This window comes from Sceloporus occidentalis, unplaced genomic scaffold (genome assembly GCF_023333645.1).
Source record: "Sceloporus occidentalis isolate IW3139 unplaced genomic scaffold, rSceOcc1.0.p SCAF_3, whole genome shotgun sequence".
NCBI classification, from domain to species: Eukaryota; Metazoa; Chordata; class Lepidosauria; order Squamata; family Phrynosomatidae; genus Sceloporus; species Sceloporus occidentalis.
Window position 1 is genome coordinate 43,084,875 of NW_028316983.1, and position 13,433 is coordinate 43,098,307.

General features: G+C 42.7%; 1 protein-coding gene across 3 annotated transcripts in view; it reads right to left on the bottom strand.

The window, feature by feature from the left end:
• The window catches only part of CEP250 (centrosomal protein 250), a 48,331-nt gene extending 35,617 nt beyond the window's left edge, over nt 1-12,714 (bottom strand). For 2 of the 3 annotated variants that reach the window (XM_089514211.1, XM_089514213.1), the window contains exons 1-8: nt 12,441-12,714; nt 11,293-11,475; nt 9,585-9,641; nt 5,668-5,750; nt 5,384-5,549; nt 3,969-4,075; nt 2,841-3,104; nt 1,585-1,681 (exon numbers count right to left, since the gene is read on the bottom strand). In XM_089514211.1, coding sequence (XP_089370337.1) covers nt 1,585-1,681; nt 2,841-3,104; nt 3,969-4,075; nt 5,384-5,549; nt 5,668-5,750; nt 9,585-9,641; nt 11,293-11,475 — 957 coding nt within the window. In that variant the 5' untranslated portion in view covers nt 12,441-12,714. The remainder of the gene's footprint in view (nt 1-1,584; nt 1,682-2,840; nt 3,105-3,968; nt 4,076-5,383; nt 5,550-5,667; nt 5,751-9,584; nt 9,642-11,292; nt 11,476-12,440) is intronic. The other variant, XM_089514212.1, reaches the window with a different exon arrangement.
• Nucleotides 12,715-13,433: the final 719 nt, after the last annotated feature.

Sequence of the window (13,433 nt, forward strand, 5' to 3'; positions counted from 1 at the left end):
GTCCTTCTGTACTCCAACTGTCACAAGTGCTGACAGTTTTGTTCCTGTGGCAGCTCAAAGCTGCATGTGATTTAGAGTATTTTATAATTCAATGTGGCTGACTTTTTAAACTAATATTTGGGGCTTTCCTGGCTGGCACTTTGCGCCAGCATGGATACATGCTAGGGTTGCCCGAGGGCAGCACCACCGCACACCCGCAACCCTAGCACGTCGCAGCGGCATGATAATGGCGGCGCCATGAATACATGGGTGCTGCCTTTATGACATCACGGCCACGCCGCAGCCAAATGGTGCAGCGCAGGCATGACGTCCCCGTGACGCTGCAGGGCGCTTAGAGTGCCCTTTCAGCATCGCGGGAAGGAGCTCTGAAACGAGCTCCTTTTTGCTGCACACATCGCTGGTGCGGCCTTTACACGGCCACGCCAGCGATGCGGAAGAGAAAGGGGCCAAGTGGCCCCTTTCTCCCCTTCCCCGCAGCTGTCGGGGTGTCCTTGGGGCATGAAGCCCCAAGGACACCCCTTTCCAGGCTGAGGGGAAGCGGCGTTTTGCCGCTTCCCCGAGGCCTGGAGAAGTGGCTGATTGGGGCCTCTGGGGCTGCCACTGCGGATGCCCAGGCCCCGATTCGGAGGGAAAAGGGGCGGGTGCAAGCCGCCTCAAAGGGGCGGCTTGTATCCCACCTTCCTGACTTATTTCCATTTCCCTGGGTCTCTTGAAAGTAACAGCTCTGTGTATCAGTAGGTATGATGAATTAATACCAAAGGAATATCCCATGTGCCAGTTCCTCACTGACCAGAGTAGATATGCCAATGGAACCATCTAATAACAAAATGCTCTGCCAATAGACAGAAACCATGGAAATCAATATGATCAAAACAGTAAAAAAAAAAAAAATCAACACATTTCTAGTAACACAAACCTAGGCTGGCATCAGAAAGCCACTAGCTTCTTGTCCTTGATGTTTCAAGTCTTTTCCAACTTACGGTGACCCTAAAGCAATAATATCATGGGATTTTTTTGGCAATTTTTATTCCGAGAGGGTTTGCCTTTGCCTCTTTCTGAGGCTGAGAGAGTGTGACCTGCCCATGCAGTGGGTTTCCATGGCTGAGTAGGGATTCAAACCCTGAACTCCCGAGCTATAGTCCAATGCTCAAGCTACTACACCACACTGGCTCCCCACTAACTTCTAGACACTCTTTCTAGTTTTGTTAATATCTATCAATAACAGTATATGGAATAGGTTACTCTGGATCATTTTTACAATAGGAAATCATGCTACTAGGATAGCTACTGGATTAGTTTTTCAAATACAGTGGTACCCCGGGATACGAATTGATCGCGTTACGAAATTTCCGGGGTACGAAAAAGTTAGATTGGAAAAAACTGTTCCGGGTAACGAAAGATTTTTCGGGTTACGAAATTCATTTCGGCGCGTTTCGGCGCGAAATTCAAATGCGAGGCGCGGCTAGCGGCTTTCCAGCGCTAACGGAAAGCCTTTTCGGGTTGCGAAATGTATCGGGTTACGAACGGCGCCGCGGAACGAATTAATTTCGTAACCCGAGGTAGCACTGTACTCAGCTTACACACCAGAACCTCCAAAGTGTCTCTGAGAGTCTTCACTATCTTGTCCTTCTCCTCATTCTCTTTCTGGGACTGTTCGAGCAAAGCAGTCAGCTCTATCACCCTGTTAAAAAACAGAAACAAAAAATAGCTGCATTTTGAACCATACTGGATTGGCATTTAAACAAGAACCGAATCTGACCAGACCCACCCCCCCCCCCAAAAAAAAAAAGGTTAGCAAGAGATGTCTGACAGATTCCTGTACCAGAAACAAAAGGGCATTAGAAGTCATAGGATCATAGAGTTGGAGGAAACCACAAGGGCCATCCAGTCCAACCCCCTGGCATGCAGGAATACACAATCAAAGCACTCTGACAGATGGCCATCCACCCTCTGTTTAAAAAACCACCAAAGAACAAGACTCCACAACACTCAGAGGCAGCATATTCCAGTGTTCTTGCTGTCAGGAAGTTCTTCCTAATGTTTAGGTTGAATCTCTTTTCCTGTAGTTTGCATCTACTGCTCCATGTGCTAGTCTCTGGAGCAGCAGAAAACAAGCTTTCTCCATCCTCAATATGACATCCCTTGAAATATTTAAACATGGTTATCATGTCATCCCTTGACTTTCTCTTCTCCAAGCAAACATACCCAGCTTTTTAAGCCACTCCTCAAAGGGCATGGTTTCCAAACCTTTCACCATTTAGGTTGCCCTCCTCTTGACATGCTCCAGTTTGAATTGTGGCACCCAGAACTGGATTAAATTTACTTAAATAAAACTGTTATAATTTGAACACTGTTATTTCCTTATAAAATGTTAAAATGTGAATATACATGAATGTGCAAATGAAAATGCACATAATAAAGAAACAAAATATTTTAATCATATACTACATTGAGTAAGGGGGGAACGACGTTCTCATGTAGATGTAAAGGGAGATCGCAAGGGTTAAATGTTTGAGTACCACAGCTTTGTTATACTATAATGTATTTTTAATATTAGGATTCTTTACTGATAAAAGATTTTAAAAAATTAATTGACTTTAACTGATTTTAAATGCACTTTAACTGATCAGTTAGTTAAAAGAAATTCCTATCACTAAAATCTCAATATAAGAACTTTTTCTTTATAATGAGATAACAGAATTGAAAATAACAGTAACCAGAATTACAACAAAACATATTTTCAATAATTTAGTCTTAGCAGAAATTCCAGCCTCAGTCTTTTAAAATATACACAGTAAATGAGGACTGCAGTCAGTGGATATTTTGAAAAGGAACTTTACCTGCTTTGGAGATCCTCCCTTGCCAAATCTCCTTTGACATGCAAGCGTACAATTGCTTGTGCTTGCTGGAATATTTCTTTTTCCATATCTGTCTTCTCAGGCTTCATATATGGTTGTTGCTGCAGTTGTTGGAACTGGCCCTTCAGGGCAGGGCTTTCTAAACTGCTGGTCTCCCAAGTATGTGTTTCAGAACTTAGACGGAAGCAACTGACAAGTATAGAACCAGAAAGTTTCACTTGCTCTGCCTTTAGCTCAGACAGATCCCTGAAGGAGAAACAAAAAAATACTGTGCTGGGCTTAAAATTTTTAATCTATATATTTGATCCCCAATCGCATTGTGATTAGAATATCAGGCCTAGGCTGGTAAGAACCAAATTCAAACCCCAAGTGAGCTGAGCAGCTCATTGCATAGTTAATACTTCTCATCCTAATGTACCTTTCAGGTTTGGCCTAAGTATAAGAAATGGGCCAAAACCCACATGTGTGTACATAGCCTTGAAGGTTAGCATCACTACAACAGCACAACTCTAACACAGTCCAGGAAGCTTTAGCAAAAGAGTATTTTCCATAATGCTTACTGTCACATAAGAACCCATCCACTTCACAGGAACCACATCCTTGGCACTCACGAACACCACTTAATTAATCAAGAGAACAAGAGACACTGGGATGAGATAATTTCTCAGTCCACTGGCACATGGCTCAAGAAATAGCTAATAGACTATAGCAGAACTCAATAGGAGCCCTGGTGGCGCAATGGTTAAGTGCCAGTACTGCAACCACAAGGTTGTGAGTTAAATTCCCAGGGCTCCAAGGTTGACGCCACCATCCATTCTTTCATAGGTTGGTAAAATGAGTATTCAGCTTGTTGGGGGTCATTGGCTTACAGAGTGTAAACCAATTAAAGAGTGCTGAGTTCACTATTAAGCAGTATAGAAATGTAAATGCTATTGCTAAATGCTATAATACCAAAATATTAGTAAGAAAGAGGAAGGAGTGATCTTCTCTGTATGGCAGCAATCACTTACATGACAAAGCTCTTTTGTCAATATTCACAGGACATTGGCACAAAAAATTATCAGGAAATGACTTCATATTCAAGCCACAATAAAAACTATTCCCCCTCACCTGTCAGTTGCTGTCTTCATTTCCAGATAGTAACGGCGTAATGTCACAACTTGGCGCCATATCCCAAGAATACGATCATGTTCAGCTCGCATATAACTCTCAAAGAACTACACACATCAACATAAGAGCAAATAACAGCTTTACATCATAACAGTTTAGAGGATGTGGAGGCATCTTCTTCTAAAAGCTTTCCATACTGCTATTAGCATTTAGAATGAGTTAGAATAACTTATGGACACACTAAAACAATACCTTCACACAGCACAAAATCTGAGCCTCTTTAAATGGTAACCAAATATTTTACTGCAACATGAAATAATCAAGTTTCTGCCACAAGAAACTACCATTCCCAGAATTCCATAGCATTGAGCCATGGCCGTTCAACTAGTGTTAAATCGGATTATTTTGGCAGTGTGGATGCAGCTTAGGACACAGAGCAATAGATTCAAATTACAGGAGAAGAGGTTCTATGTAAACATTTGGAAGAATGTCTTGATGATAAGAGCTTTTCAACAATGGAATGCGCAGCCTCAAAGTGTGGTGGGGTCTCATTCTTTAGAAGTTTTTAAACAGAGGCTGGATGGCCATTTGTCAGAGTCTTTTGATTGTATATTCCTGCATGGTAAGAGGTTGGACTTGATGGCCCTTGTAGTCTCTTCCAACTCTATGATTCTATGAATCTATATCGTACTGTTATAGATTGACCAAACAATGAGAAGTCTGGGAACATTAGTAGAAGGAACAATGATCCCAGCAGTATGTTTTGTTCTGTACTCAATCCTGACTTAGGATTTTTGTGTCTACAGTGATCCCTCCACTTTTGCAGCACTGACACTCACAAATTTGATTATTCATGAGTGTCATGCCACGTGTGCATGCACTCCCTCTCCCCCTCCCTCCCTCCTGTACTTTCCCCCTTGGGGCGGGGGGAAGCCCAGGAGGGAGCAAGCAGACAGGAAGGGTGTGCACATGTTGCTCCAACCCCTCCCATGCCTCAGTCAGCTGGTCCTAGCTGGCTGAGGCATGCATGGGACAGAAGGTAGGAAGCCGTGCACGTGGGCTGCTCTGACCCCTCCCATATCTCAGTCAACTGGGACCAAATGCCTGAGCCATGGGACCAGAGGTGGGGGCGCATGGCAGTTATTCGCAGATTTTCCACTTTTGCAGGGGTCTTCCGCCCCTAACCCCCACAAAAGTGGAATGCCGACAGTATGTACAATGCATAAAAACTCTTTGCACTGGCTTAACTGGACCACATCTGTACATATCCTGAATGAATCTTTACTTAATGCTACCAGATAATGCTTACCCAAGCATTAAATGAGGATTTGCATGTGCCTAGAACACAAGGTTGTCTATAGAGCAAATTCACCTTCCCTAGGTTATCTTGAATCTTTTTATTGATACGTTCCTACCTGCCGTTCTTTGTGCCATTCACTCTCCTTGTACTGCAACTCATCCCTGGCCCTTGTCCAGTCAGCAGTCAGTTTGTTGACATCTTCTCTGAGAGCCCCATTCACTTCATTGGCCTTGTCCAGATGCTCCCGGAGCAAGCTGTTCATCCCAGCCAAGTTCTGACATCTGAAATAGAAGAGATGAACAACAAGTTAGTGAAATAACCATTGTCCTGAGACAAAATAGCACAATTTCTACTGTTGCTCTGTTTTCCCAAATTTTATTTAAGATCCCCTTCGCTCACCTCTGCTGCTCCTCTTCCAACTGGATCAGGGCTTTTTCTAGACTATGATCCTCTTTATGATCCCGCCGACGTGGATGGGATCCCTTAATGAGAAAAGTGGACGATTTAATCAGAACTCTTACATAATGCTTCCTCTGTTGCTTCATTATCATCATGTGCTTCTGCCATCTGCACTGACTAGATGGCATGAACATGAAATATAGTAGTTCACATCTTTATTATCTTCCTTTTTTCATGATACATTGGTAAGGGCCAAAGTAGATATGATGTCATTCATGTCTTTAGCCCCAAAATGGATGATTTAAAAAACCAAATGACTGTGGGTGGTAGGGGTTACAAAACATATCATTACTAATCCCTGAGAAGGAGTAGTAATGTTTCATCCCTGCCATCTCAATTGAAATGCCATTCCCACCTCACCCTGGCTATTCAGAATGGAAAGAAACCCCCATCCATTTCAATTAATGCAAATCTGCCAGTTTATGAATCTGAACATAGTATTTGAAAAACTGCTGATATTTCAGGAACAAAATAGAATCATAGAGTTGGGAAAGACCACAAGGACCATCACTCTAACCCCCTGCCATGCAGGAACTCACAATCAAAGCACCCCTGACAGGTGGCCATCGAGGCTCTATTAAAAACCTCCAAAGAAGGAGACTCCATCACTCTCCAGGGGAGTATGTTCCACTGTCAAACAGCTCTTACTGTCAGGAAGTTCTTCCTAATGCTGAGGTAGAATCTCTTTTCCTGTAGTTTGAAATCATTGGTCCAGGTCCTATTCTCTTGCTCCATCCTCAATATGACTTCCCTTCAAATATTAAAACAGGGCTATCATATCACCTCTTAACCTTCTCTTCTCCACTCTAAACACATCCAGCTCCCTAAGTCTCTCCTTATAGGGCATGATTTCCAGATCCTTCACCATTTTGGATTGCCTCCTAAGGGCATGCTCCAGCTTCACAACACCCTATGTGCCCAGAACTGGATACAGTATTCCAGGTGAGGGCTGTCCAAAGCAGAATACAGTGGTACTATTACTAACAGAGCAAAACAATAACCGGGGGGGGGGGGGGGAGAGCATGTCCTTTCAATCTTTTGAAGCCAATCAGAACAATTTCCTTAGTAGACTCAGCTGTTTCCAAGAGAGCTGGATTCTTGTATTAATAATTGCTCTTCTACTGAAAACCACTAGAACTGCTTTCTTTGTGCATACCCTGAGTCCCAGTTTTGGGAAAAGGGCAGGATGGTGATGATGATAGTAATAATGTTGCTCTTATGTTCTTCCCACAGCTGTGGACATGGAGAGGTCCAATTCACTTGATCAGACCTTTTAGAAAAAAATCTGAATGATCATTTTTTAAAAAAATGAATTATTTGTTTAGGACTAAGTCCGTATTTATTTAAACACAGTTGCCATCACAATGGTAGAATCATAGAATCATAGAGTTGGAAGAGACCGCAAGGGCCATCCAGTCCAACCCCCTGCCATGCCAATTTTTATAGTTCTAATTACAGCATATAATTGGTGTACCCTGAGTGGGATCCTACTAAGCCCCACCACCACCACCACAAAAAAATAAGACTGCTCTTTTTACTCAAAACCTATGCCAGCATGTTGTAGTAATTTTCTTAGAGTTTTGTAGCACCATCCATAATTATGTAAATCAATCAAATTGAGGTTCTTCATTTACAATGCAAAATCCACCTTGATCCTTTTGTCAGATACATAGTTGTGATGCTACAAAACAGGGTTTGCCATACAAAATTCTACAGAACCCTAAAATTCTAGGAGCCCTGATGATACAGGGGTTAAATGCTGGTACTGCAGCCACAGTGTTGTGAGATTAATCCCAGGGCTCCAAGGTTGCCTCAGCCTTCCATCCTTTTGTAGGTCAGTAAAATGAGTTCCCAGCTTGTTGGGGGCAGTTGGCTTATGGCTTGTAAACGGCTTAGAGAGTGCTGAGTTCACTACGAAGCAGTACAAAAATGTAAATGCTATTGCTATTTGTGGATTTGTAGTTAATATAGCTAAGATACTGAGCAACCTTGTCTTTTTAATATGAAGTATTAATCAGAAGAGATGAAGTATTAATCAGAAAGTGATGTAGATAACGTGGTAACAATCAAAAATTTGGGTTTTTTTTCTTTTTAAACAAAAGTGTAACAGCATTATATATTTTTTAAAATGTATTTGAAATAAATACATACTGTACATTACTTGAAATAAATACACACTCTACACACTTCCTCAACCCATTTCAAACTGGTTTCAGAGCAGGATATGGAGTTGAGACTGCTATCATGGTCACCTCAGTGGATGATCTTCACCTGAGTATTTACAGGGAGAGCATATCCCTATTGGTGCTCTTGAACCTCTCAGTGGTGTTTGATACCATTGATCATGTTATCTTTTTGAAATGCCTGAGGGGCTTGGGAACCAGAGGCACTGTGTTGCAGTGGTTCCAGTCCTACCTCTCAAGCAGATTCCAAACACTGGTGCTTGGGGTTAGGTGCTCCTCAAAAAAGGAGCTGTTATATGGGGTACCACAAGATGCCATTCTATCTCCAATGTTATTCAACATCTACATGAAACTGCTACGAGAGTTCATCCAGAGGAATGGGTAAGCATACTATCAGTATGCTGATGACACCCAATATACTTCTCTATGTCTTCAGAAACAGCCTCAGCTAAGGACAGTGTGTCTTCTCTGAATGAATGGAAGAGGTAATGTGCTGGATGAAGAAAAATAAATCGAAACTGAATCTAAACAAAACAAACATGCTTACTATCAAGGGTCCTAATGTGGGGTTGGAGGTGTCAACGAGTTCTGGATAGGGTCATACCTCCCTGAAAGCCTGTGTTCACAGTTTGGCAGTGCTCCTGGATCTGTCCCTCCAAATGTCAGCTCAGATAGACATGATGGTCAGGAATGTCTGTTATCAGCTTTGGCTGATATGCCAACTGCACACATTCCAAGAATCAGAGGACCTAAAGATGGTAGTGCTCATGCTAGTAACCTCAAGGCTGGACTTCTGCAATGCACTCTACATTGGGATTCCTTTGTACCAAGTCCAGAAGTTTCAACTGGTGCAGAATATGGCACTGACAGATTACATGGACATCCAGGAGTGATCACATCATACTGATCTTAAAATCACTCAATTGGCTGCTAATCATTTTCCTGGCAAAATACAAAGTTGGTCATTACCTTTAAAGCTCTACATGGTTAGGGTCCAGGTTACCTATGGGATCACCTTCTCCCATACAATCTGCCCTGTACACTCAGGTCCTCTGGGAAATGTTTGCTCCAACCAGCCAGTACTAGACTGGCAACAGTTTCCCAGAGGACTTTTTCATCTGTTGCCCCCAAACTGTGGAATGACTTGTCAGAGGAGATACAACAGCTAAAAATACTGACAGCTTTTAAAACAGCATTAAAGACATATCTCTTCCAGCAAACTGCTGGAAGTAGCTCTCATTCAGGATTCATTCAAACCTGATGTTTTGTAAGAGACAATTTCCTCAGACACAATGCAAGGTAGCATTACACCCATTCCAGAGCTGGCTAAACATCTTCTTCTGTAAAATTCTATGAATGATGGTTGCAGAATAAAAGCATATTCTGGAAGCACTCTCACTTATGAAATAAAACAGGAAGATGAGATTAGTCAAGGTAATCCCGTGATTTGATTTCCTCTCTCATGTGAGTTAAGTATGGACATTATGTAGACATCTAATTTGCTTAAATATCCAGCCATCAGCTAGAGAAATTTTGGCCATCACTTTCCCTTGACAGGGAAAAGGTGATGTTTTCTTCCAAGTATCCTAAGCATGACCTTTAGAATGGCACATCACTAGCATACTTTTATTAGCAATTCCAAAAGCCATGGCATTCATCTCCTTTATAACTCACCCTGCTTGCTTCTAGACGCTGTTCTAACTCTTTGCACCAATTCCGATACTGCAACACCTGTAATCAATAGAAATATATTTCTTCAATCATCATCATCAGCAGTGCTTTTAGTGGTGTTTCTAACAGTTTTGAGTTGGGGCAAAACAGACGTGGTGGAAGGGGTGGCTTGAAGATGGCTTGGGGCCACAGCGAACACATGCCATGGCACCAACCCACCCTATAGCCACAAAGAGCCGCTCCTTTTTGGGACAGCAAAAGGGAAGTTTTTTCCACCCTGCTGCAGCCCATGGGTGGCTTCAAGCCGCTCTGGCAGCGTGCGGCATATAAACACTGTGCCGCCAGAGCAACTAGAAGCCAGCCCAAGTCTGAGTGTTGGCGTGACTTTTGAGCATCTCGGGGGCATGTAGCGTCTGTACCTTTGTTTCCAGGAATCTTACTTTGTGTTGGAATAACTTTGTACATGTCACTGCCCATACTTAAGTGCAATATAACTTCTTTTACAACCAAGCTGAACACAAATGGACACATGTACGGGCATTTCCCCCCCCAAACTTTAGACTTATAGACTCCCAGAAATAATAATTGTGGAGAGTATAGCTAATATTAAATATGATGCCAGTGGCACATTTACACAGTGGCTGAGCAAGATAATCTCCAACTACCTGGTTAAAAGAAGTGCTTTTTTTCTGCCAAGAGAAAAAAAAGAAGTAGCAACAGGCAACAAGATTTTTTTTAAAAGTCCAAATAAAGAAAGAAAATATATTGAAATACAAAGAGGTACTTCCAAGCAGAAGTCTCATAGAGTTACAACTCAAAGCCACTATACAACTATACCGTTTTTCATTCCTTAGGGGACTTTCAGAAAACATGTCCTAGTGGTACTATTTAAAAGGCAATGACCACATATGCTGTCTTTTCCTTCTTCACGTATCTTTATGGGGGAGGGCGGAGATGGAAGAAGTTGTGGAAAGACATGCAATTTTTACCATTGGAAAGCAGTGACATTTGGGACACACACACAGAATATTCTATAAATGAAACAAAATGATTGCTCAGGAAAAGTTCCAGTACAAAAATGGCCCTTGTCTTTCAGAAGATCCTGACCTAAGCAAATACAGAGGTTACATGCACTTTTTAGTAGCAGCACTGACATAATCTCATACACTACTTTTCAGAAAACCTAACAACACTAAAAAAGGATCTAAAAGCAAACTGTTTTGAGGTTTCTGGTCAAAGTACTCTTGAAACATATATACTGTATTCATTGGCATACCATATTTTCCTCCAGCAATATCCTCCAAGAGCTGGGGACTATCTAAATCTATTGAAAAATGAACAGCATTACAAAATACCTCACATTGTGATGTTGTGGTTTTTGACAGTTGTTAATTATGCTGAAATAATATCAAACAAAGGTATATGCAGACATAAATGGGAAAGGGGGAAAAACAGAAGTATTCAGAAAGTGATAGGGGAAAGGTGTAATGCTAGAACTGGCTCACTTGCCAGTTCAGGAATTAAGCTGTATGTCCATGATATGAATACTGTATTCTGAACTGTCAGAACACTTAAGTATTTAGAAGAAACATTATGTTTAAGCAGATATTTCATTCCTCACTCTTTCTCGTTGCTACATCTGCCAGATCCTTACCACAAAAAGCTATCATTGTCTTCTTCCAGGAACCACATGAAATGTAAAGGGCTTTACCTTTCCCTGGAGCTTTTGGACAAGTATTGCCTGTCTGTGCTGTGCCTCCTGTGAACTCTGTAGTTTGTTTCGATAGGATGCCTGGCTTTCTATCATTTGTTGATGCATTGCAACTAGTTGGTCATCTGGCAACAAGTGAGTTGCTTCCATTTTTATGCTGTGTGTTGTTTGGTCTCCTTCCATCTGAGGGTCAAAGCAAACAGAATAAAGATTGGTTCTCATTAATCTGGCAGACAAAGTGGCATTGATAAGCTCGGCTTTCCAAGCAGGGATAACATTAGAAGTATTAACAATGATGTAGGAGTTCCTATGTGTGTGTAAATACAGAGATCTGCACAATAAATGGGAAAGTCCTGCATTGGAAGGAGTCACCCAGATATGTAGATACAAATGCTCTTGTTCCCAACAGAGCAATGTGAAAAATGATTACTTAGAGATAATAGTTAACTGTATCCAATAGTTGGCTTATTTTCTGGAGGAGAAAAAATAAAAATAAATCATAAACATTTTGTCCTCCTTTCCGCATTCAGTATAAGCTCCTGCTGTCGAAATTTAAAGCCCTCCATGGACTGTCCCCTCCTTACTTATCAGGATGGGACAAGAATGATAAACCCTCTGACTCTTGCTGAGGACCAGTTTCATAACTCTGCTGCAAATAAATTATCTGTCTGATACATAGCCTTGGCCCTGTAGTTAAGGGCTGCTGTTGCTGTTTTTGTCATGTTAATGGAAGTTTTGTATATTTTAATACTGAAAGAAATAAATTGGCACATGAGCTTTCTTTGCCTACGTCTTTGTGCACTAACAACCATATTTAAAACTGGACCTGCAACTTCATTTTCATACGCAAAAGATTTTTAATTTGTATTGACATCTTCACATACCCATGGCATATATATATATATATATATAGTCTGGGCCTGGCTTCCACTCCACCAAATGCATCTGAGGAAGTAGACTGAAGTTTAGGAATGCTCCTGCTGCCACCTTCTTTCTTTCAGTGAGTCTCAAAGGGGCTACAAGATCTCTCTCTCTCTCTCTCTCTCTCTCTCTCTCTCTCTCTCTCTCATTATTACTATTACTGTTGATTCTGCATCAGTAAAAAGCCAGCTTAAAAACACACGGCCCAAGAGTGCCTGCAGCCTTACCCTGAGTTCGGGATACTGTTCTGAGGGACTCCCAGGAGCCCCCCAGAGGCGCCCGAAGCGAGAGGGAGGCGGCTGCCTGTTTCCCTCCCTGTGGCTTCCTCAGGGGCAGGGGCACCAGGAGGACCCCCTTCTTCCAGGGCCGCTAGGGACAGCCCTCGGGGCCCGAAGCAGCTCTGCCTCCTCCGCCGCCGCCTCCTCCTCCTCCTCCATCCCTTGGCGCCGTCAGTGAGGAGAGCAGCAGCCTCTCTGCCATCCCTCCTCACCTTTGAGACAGGACCTCGCTAGGCCCTGGTATCAGGGCTGCCTCCGCCCCGGTCCCTTGTGGGGGATGTAGTTCTTACAAGGCCCTCGAAACCGAGGCAGCCGTTTCAAATTACTACATTACCCAGGAGACACCGGATTTTACGTCAGAAGCACTCAGCCAGTAAAATAACCCGCTGAGCTTATTGTCTGCTTCCTATTGGCTGGGAGGCTAGATCGGAGGCGGGGCCGGCGAATGGCCGCGGGAAGATAGAAATGGATGCTGTGAGAGCCTTAGGTTTGGTCTTCCCGCGGTTGCTTAGCAACGGGAGGGAAGATAACGGTCCAAAACGCACCGCAGAAACGAGGCCGCTTCTTCAACTCAGTGCTAGGGAATCATGGGAAATGCAGTTAATTCTGGCATCAGAGCTGTCTGACAGAAAAGGCTACATGTCTCACAAAACTACAATTCCCAGGATTCCCTAGCACTGAGCCAGGGCAGTTAAAGCGGTCGCACATTATTTCTGGAGCGTGTCTTGGAAGAAAAGCCAAGGAGGAAAGCGTAGAGGCAGCCTTGCTGCTGGACATAAAGGAAACTTAAAATAACCTTGTTTTGTCCAGGAGGAGTTTCCAAAATGTCTTCCATTTTGAGTTGGACTAAGGACCAAACTGCAGAAATGATCCAGTTTGAGACTACTTTAACTGCCTTGGCTCAGTGCTAGGGAATTCTGGGAATTGTAGTTTTGTGAGACA